The following is a 7,795-nucleotide window of genomic DNA, read 5'->3' as shown; positions in this document are numbered from 1 at the left end:
CCAAGATAACAAAAAATGAGACCCCTTTGAGGATGGCTGACAACACACAAGCTGTGGGAAAAGTCTAGAGAGCATTTCAGCGGATAAGTGAGTTCAGAGCCATGGCACGAGCCCCTTGGAGGCACCGGCCAGACCCTGCCAGGAAGGAGAGCAGTGCCAGTGAAGGCTGGCATGAGGGAGGGCAGCATGGCTCATCGATTCCACGGGCGTGAGACAGAGGGGTGAGTCTAGACTCCACCATTCACTTCCTGTGCGTCCCTGGGTAGATGTCTCCCTCTCTGAACCCCAGTCTCCTCATCTGACCTTTGAGGGGCAACAATACCAACCACTCCTGACAAAGATGAGGTTCAGCTGGGAGAGCATCTGGCACGTAGTGGGTGTTCAATAAATAGGCGTCTCTTCCCCTACTTTCTGCTTTTACTCACAAGGTTAGGTTTTGCAGGGCAAGAGCTGCTCTCACCAGTCTAAGACCTTGATCTCTCCATGTCTCAAAGGTTTCAGCTGCAAAACGGATTCAAAACCCGAGTGGTGGGGACAAATGGCTTATTAATTACCTCATTTCGGGAAGGGAAGAAGAAAGGGTAAAGGTAGAAACCAGGATGCCACTGCATCCTTCAGGCCTGGCAACCCGGAAAGACTTCTCCAGGGTATAAACGTGAAATTTCATGGGATCACGACATGCAGGAAAGCAAAATGGACAGTGAGGGTATGGAAGGCGTCTTCATGTCCCGGCACAGTGATTCAGAGAACAGACTGCAGTGTGAAGGCACTGGCCCCAGGCCCGCTGTGTGCATCTGGACGTGTCCCCTCGCACCACAAAGCCTCAGTTTTCCCCTTGTAAAAGAGGGGTACTCATTCCCAGCCCACACCCTTGGGAGGATTCGTGGGGATGCCATCTGTGGAAAACAAAGCCGGGCTGGCATTCAGCAAGAGCTCGGCAAGTGTTAGCTGTTGACAGTGTTTCACTGAAATCATCCAACGCGAGAAGTTCTGACTCTGCCCCACCCTATCTTAGGGCACTTGCCCTGCTGTGCCTCCATTTTCTGCTCTGCAAAGGGGAAGAGCAGCATGCCCTCCCTCCCAGGGTTCTGATGAGGATGGACAGCCCCCTGCACACAACTGTCCTGCAAGAGACCCCAGATATAGGAAAGTCAGAGGCAGTTTGAATCTTTTAACATTTTGGGCACAAGAATCCTCCAAATGGAGAAAAAGAATTAAACCAGGAACGGTGAAGAGACTCAGGCCCATCCCAGGTGCCAGGGGCTGCCTCTCCCTGCATTCCAAACGTGATCTACCAGGCCGCCTCAGAGCACAGGCCCCCCGCCTCAGCCCTGCTCAGGAAACCATAAAGTCTTGAGTAACACTCCCATCTCAAGTTTTTCTCTGTTTAACTTGCCCATCAAGTGGCTTAACTGTCCCACCTACTAATGTGATTGGCAATTATTTACTTTGGAGAGCCCTGAAAGACACCACCAGATCGCAGAATTCTGAATTATCTAGAAACCCATCACCCAATCGCGCATTTCCTGATCTGCACACTATAAAGGACGCTAGCTCCACGGCAGAAGCGAGCAGGAGAGGGAAGAGGCAAGCAGGAGAGCCACCAGGACCTCCGAGAAGCCGGGTGAGACCTTCCTGCCCCATGCCCACTCCACTACCCTCGGTGGCAGGGCTGCCGGGCTCCTTGCTGCGGGATGGGCACTGGCTGGCTGCATTTAGGATTGCTTGTCGGGGGTCTTTTTCAGAGGGATTATCAGGGGAATGGGAACAGCCATTCACTCTGCTTCCCTGAGAGACGGTGCCATCGATGTAAGGTTTGAATGTGGAAAAGTAGAAAAGAGGATTTGATGGGGATGGGGAGAGCGTGGCTGCAGGAGCACACTGCCGAAATCCCGTGTTAGGGTTCTCTCGTGAGCATGCTCTCCTTACCCTAAATCCAAATCTCTATGGCGCGAGTTTTAACTTGAGGTTGCCATTGTGGATTCAGACCATCATCCACAAACCTCCTAAAATCCACCCCATTTTGTACATTTTGATGCATTTTTCTGGGACGAGGGTCCTTATCTTCCATTGCACTATATATAAAAGGTCTATTTCCCAAAAGACATTCAGAGAACACAATCTAAGTTTATCTCCCCAGGGAGGCCACAACTGGCCCTTTGTACCAAAAAGCCCTTTCAATTCCAGCCAGCCATAGCAATGAGAGTGGGGCTTTGGCTGAACCAGCCACTTGATGGAATTTTGCCCAAAGAAGCTTTCAGCACCTTTGCTGGCTACCTAACAGACCTAGGAGAAGGTTGGTGATACCTGGGAGGGAACAGTGCAAAAGGCAGCCAGATGTCAGAGGTTGCCCCCAAACTTTGTTCAGGTTAGCTTGCGGGAGAAGAGAAAGGTATAGAAAAGACAGTGTGTATGTCTGGAGGGGTCAGAGACCTATCTCCAATCATAATTCTGCCATCACGTTGCTGTGTGACCTTGGGAAAATCACTACCCGTCTCTGGCTCCCTGATTCTCCTGATGCAATGACGACTTTGAATGGCCCCAGGATCTCTCCAGCATTGGTCTGGATGAAATGGTGGCTATGGCCATGCAACCTCTGATATTCCGTGATTTAAAAGGGCTTCCACAAACCATCACAGGCTACAACCGGGCCAAAGCCTTAATGGGGATAATAGCAAAGCAGTTCAGTCCCTCAGCCTTTTCATTTGCTTTGCCTGAGAGTGAAAACTAGGGGCAATGATTCAGGTCATTGCAAGCAAGGCCAGATGAATGGAGAGTAAATCTGATGGCAGTTTAATTTAAACAGAGGCCTCTGGGTCAGACAGATCTGGCTTCAAATTCTATCCCTGTTGTGTGCTTACAGCCTTGGGGAAAGTCACCTAACTCACAGACTGCCCTCTCCTCACCTGTGCACTGCAGGTGATGAGCGCCCACGTCTTAGGGGCGGTTACAACGAAATCAGTTACTGAGCATGGAGTGCTCAGCCTGACGGCCGGCCCAGGAGAAATGCTGAGTAGTGTCAGCTACTGCTATTCACTCCCTGGAGTTCTGGAGGTCGGGGGCAGATGGTGGATGGGTTCCTCTCTGATAGCCGTACTACACTGGACCCGCCATTCTGTCCATAGATACCAAGAGAGAAGATGTTTCAAATTGGGGGCCTCATTGTCTTCTGCAGGCTGCTGGCCCAGACCACAGCCCTGCTGAACGCCCAGCCCTTGCCCCTGGACCAGACCCTGCTTTTGGAGGGGACTCCAGCCCAGGACCCAAGTCCCACAGATCTTGCTGGAAGCTTAACGGATGGTAAGTGAGAGTCTGTGACAACCTCTTTCAGGTCTCTCTCTCTCTCTCTCTCTCTCTCTCTCTGTGTGTGTGTGTGTGTGTCCAATTGTTCAGTGTGGGGAGGGAGGCAGGGATGATTGGGGGAGAGGGGCTGAGGATCTGGAATTATCAGATTTGACCCCCAAGGATCTAACCCTATGCCCATTTTTAGCCCTCAGCAATGGCCTGCTCTCTGAGGGTCTGCTGGGCATTCTCGAAAACCTTCCACTCTTGAACATCCTGAAGACTGGAGGAGGCACTTCTGCTGGCCTGCTTGGGGGCCTGCTTGGGAAAGTGACTTCAGTGGTCCCTCTCCTGAACAATATTATTGAGTGAGTAGTCATAGGCCTTGGTCCCCACTCCCACCAGAGAACCTCTGATGGAGACCTGGGAGCCCCATGCAGTGGCCCTGGACGAGGGACAGAGGTGGTCTGAACATGAGGCCAGGACTCAGTGTGAGACACTTCCCACAGCCTGGCAAGGAACACCAGTCCTCTTGAACCAGTGATTGCCCCCAGTCCTGAAGCATTATCTTGAGTTCCCGCATCTATCTATAACCTTCATGACAACCCTTTAAGGTATAATTAATCTCCAATTTCAGATGGCAAAACTGAAGCATAGAAAGGTGCCTGTGCTCACACAACTAGAGTAATGCACAGCCAGGGACCGAACCCTAATTTACTTAAGTCCAAAGCAAAGGCTTTTCCACCGCACTGTGGTAATTCTCTTCTCCTCACCCGTGGAGAGCACAGGTGGCCTCTGATGGAAGCAAGAAAGTGTAAGCTACCCTCCTCAATGACATCCTCAATGTAATGGCCAGTGAACGGTCTGATGTGGGGTTTCCCATGAGACACCTGAGAGCTCTCTAAGAAAGTAGCAATACTGGGAAGCTTGATGCAAGGGAGCTGGCAAAGCCTGGGTCCTTGATAGGGCTGGATCAAAGCCATTTCTAAGACTCCTACCCACCTGGATGCTTGCCCCTGACTTGGAGACAGACAGATAGCCTTGAGTTTGATTTCCAAATGCACCATGTGCCTGCTGGGTGACAGGGCACAGGGCACTCAGTATCTCTGGGTTTGGTTTCTCCATCTATAAAATGCAGATCACAGTACCCACAGAGAAAAATTGTTGGGAGGACTGGAAGCAATGTGATCACCTGGCACAGTAGTTGTGAGGTTGGCTCATGGAAGACGCTTGCTTCCATCCTGTCTCCATTCTCTCCTACTTCCTGCTCCTTGATCTCCATGGTAACCATTGTTGACTGACCTGCCACTGAAGGTTATGGTAGAAGAAGTGATTCCTACCCATAAGTGTTTGTGAGGGACTTACTCCACTTGCCCATTCCTCATCCCCTCATCCACTTATCCATCCATCCATTTGTCCATCTTCCCTTCCATCTAACCAGCTACTCTCCCATGCATCTGCCTACTCACACAACCCACCTCAAAGTCAACCAATATGAAATAGGCCCCTTCTCTGAGCTGGCATGCAGGGTGCAAATATAAGCCAGACACAGCCTCCACCCTGGAATACTTCAGGGACTTGAGATGAGGAGAGGGCCATGGTGTGTCAGGATCTGACCCAGGGCAGAGGTTGGGAAACACTGGCATGTGCTGCCACAAGATGCCCTCTTGTCTCCCCCTTCCCACCTCATGGGAAGCTCCTCATCTGGGATGAGTACTCTCGGGTTAAAGGTTTCTAGGTTTGGGGCTGAAGCAACTAATAATCCTCCCTCCAATGTTGCTCCATGGTCAGTGTGAAGATCACTAATCCCCAGCTGCTGGAACTAGGCCTTGTGCAGAGCCCCGATGGTCATCGTCTCTATGCCACCATCCCTCTGGGCATAACCCTCAATGTGAATACGTGAGTGGGCCCCAAGGGGGGGGATGAGGGGTGGCTCACCAAAGGAGACCCTGGTGACCAGGGGTAGCCATAAGGGGGGTGTTGGAGTCCGACAGGCATGAGCCTTCAACTCTGATGCAGATGCAGCACCCTTTCCTCTGCAGGCCCCTGGCCGGACATCTGTTAAAGCTGGCTGTGAAGCTAAACATCACTGCCGAAATTCTAGCTGTGAAAAATGAACAGGGGAAGATTCACCTGGTTCTTGGTGACTGCACTCACTCCCCTGGGAGGCTGCAAATCTCTCTGCTTAATGGGTAAGGCCAGAGGGGTGGCTTCTCCTGCCCAGAGACAATATCAATGGGATGGTGGGTAGATGGCTGGGAAAATGGAACAATGGGAGTACAGATGAGTGGGAGGATGGAAGGGTGGGAAGAGGAATAGGAGGGAGGGAAGATGGATGGATGGATGGATGGATGGATGGATGGATGGGTAAATGGATGGGTAAATAGCCATTTATCTCTTCTTAGGCCGGGCTGACAGATTTTATGCTCATAGGCCATAAAAAATCTGAATTCAAGCCCATTGACCAGAGGGGCATGTGGAAATGTGGAGCGGTTCTTGTGTGAACTTGGACAGGGCTTCCCCAGCTAGAGTCTCCGCTTACTCAGATAACTGTAATACGGAGCTACATTGCGGTTCCTGAGTGAATCCACTAAGATAACAGGTGTGGAAGCGCTTTGTCCCAGTATGGGGTAAAACAGCTCTGCATCCTACCTGGATTCCTTATTTCAGTTCCCCGTCACAGGGGAGAATGAGTCATGCGTAATATGTCGGAGCTGTCCACCATGGTTAGCGTTTACTAGAAACATCTATTGTGTTTCACATGTATCGTCTCCTCGAGTCCTCATGACAACTACATACTAAGCACGGTCATCCATTTATAGAGTCTACAAAATCTCACTGAATACCTACTGTAAACTGGAACTATGTGTTTATTCTACACACACCCACAGTGTGCACTGCTGTGTGGCACACCACTCGCTTTGGACAGGCCCCCTGGTGTTTGCCTGCACAACGGTGTGGACGAACAAGGCCCCATTTCAGTCACTTAGTGCTGAGACTGATGTGAGCACAGTGGCCCCTCTGAAGGCTTCTCCGTACCAGCCCCAGGCCTCTGTACCGCCCCCTGGATTTTCTCTTTCAGACTTGCTCCCCTCCCTGTTCAAAGCCTTGTCAACAGTCTCAGCAGCGTCTTAAACGATGTCCTTCCTGAGCTGGTACAGGCCGAGGTAAGAGGGTAAACGTGGCAGCTCCTGATCCTTGGGTCTTAGAGCTTCTCAGGCTGAAAGCAGCCCCTGGAGTGAGCTTTTCTGAACCCCTCAGTTTGATATGTATATTCCAGCCATCAGTCTATCTGTCCACTGATTCATCTAGCCGTGTTTCTTCCTTCCATCCTTCAAAATGCACTGATTGGGTCCTGCTCTGGGCCAGGCCTTGTGCATGTCCACACTATGCTGAAATGGATTGGCCCCGGCCCCTAGAAGCTCCAGTTCACCCCCACTATGCCTGCCGACAGGCGCTCTTCCAACCTAGGCTTGGGTGCCTCCTACACCCAGAAACTCACCCCTCCCAGAGCAGTTCACCTTATTTAGAAACAGGTGTCACATCCCACAGCGAACACTGGCTCCGTGTGTGACTGGGCGCCTCACATACATGCCTTCCATTTCTCCTTCTGCCTGTGTGAATGTGTAAGCATCCATCTGCGAGACTGTTCAGAGCCAAACACTCTCAGACACAGAAGAATGATAGAAAATCCCCCCAGAGAATCCATCCTGGGGCTGCTGCTGCTCCCAGGGCCGCCCTCCAGGTGCCGCTTTGCCCAATGCTTCTCTCTGCCCCTGGATCAGGTCTGCCCTCTGGTCAATGAGGTTCTCAGCCAGCTGGACGTCACCTTGGTGCATTCCATTGCTGGTAAGTCCCCCCTCCTAAGGCGTCTCTCCCTCTTCAGAAGCAGTGATTTCTCCCAAAGAGCTCTGTTCCTGCACACCGTAGGACAGAGCTAGATCCCTCCAGCCTCAGATCTCCCCATTTCAGGTTTCTTTCTTGCCTTGAATTATCCAGATAATGTTGAAGGTTGGGCCCTGCCTTCCTCCATCAGCCCTGGCACTGAGAAAAGCTGAGCTGGTTGGTGGAAGGAGGTCCTGCCCCTGCCAAGCTTGGCCTGAGCTTAGTGGGATCACCAGAGTTCCCGTTCCCCAGCCCCCGGCCTCAGGGGGAGTGTGGGACATCCCTCAACTCCTGCACACTGAGACCATCATTCTGGTCTGCATCTTCCAGACTTACTGATCCATGGGCTGGAATTTGTCATTGAGGTCTAAGCCTTCCAGGAAAGGGACCCAGCCTCTGTTGAACTGGTGAGTGCTGTTCCCCAATCCCCAGGATTTGGGTGCTGCTCTTCTCCTGGCAGGGGGCAGGAGAGGGCTCGGGACAGTGACATCCGAAGAGAGAGATAAACAGCCACACAGACAGATGGAGAGATGCACGGAGAAGTCTACAGAAATGTTGACGGAGGTGGCAGGCCGCACCACCACACAGCTACAGAGAGAAACACACATGGCTGTGGACACACACACAC

The 7,795-nt window shown here is 51.8% G+C and overlaps 1 protein-coding gene across 1 annotated transcript; it reads left to right on the top strand.

Moving 5' to 3' along the window:
* Window positions 1–3,140: 3,140 nt before the first annotated feature.
* BPIFA1 (BPI fold containing family A member 1) lies at window positions 3,141–7,538 on the top strand. Its single transcript, XM_026503289.3, has 7 exons — window positions 3,141–3,300; window positions 3,491–3,650; window positions 5,074–5,181; window positions 5,325–5,474; window positions 6,365–6,449; window positions 7,068–7,131; window positions 7,498–7,538. The coding sequence occupies exons 1-7, from the start codon at window positions 3,141–3,143 to the stop codon at window positions 7,536–7,538; spliced, it is 768 nt and encodes a 255-aa protein (XP_026359074.3).
* The last annotated feature ends 257 nt before the right edge of the window (window positions 7,539–7,795 follow it).

This window comes from Ursus arctos, unplaced genomic scaffold, assembly GCF_023065955.2.
Source record: "Ursus arctos isolate Adak ecotype North America unplaced genomic scaffold, UrsArc2.0 scaffold_16, whole genome shotgun sequence".
NCBI lineage: Eukaryota > Metazoa > Chordata > Mammalia > Carnivora > Ursidae > Ursus > Ursus arctos.
Note: the sequence above shows the minus strand (reverse complement) of the source record. Positions and strands in the feature narration are given on the sequence as shown.

Excerpts from the sequence above, each read along its gene's own strand:
- BPIFA1 (XM_026503289.3), top strand. The coding sequence starts at position 3,141 with ATGTTTCAAATTGGGGGCCTCATTGTCTTCTGCAGGCTGCTGGCCCAG. Across the intron at positions 5,182-5,324 it reads ATAACCCTCAATGTGAATAC|GCCCCTGGCCGGACATCTGT; the intron begins GTGAGTGGGCCC and ends TTTCCTCTGCAG. Across the intron at positions 6,450-7,067 it reads CTGAGCTGGTACAGGCCGAG|GTCTGCCCTCTGGTCAATGA; the intron begins GTAAGAGGGTAA and ends CCCCTGGATCAG.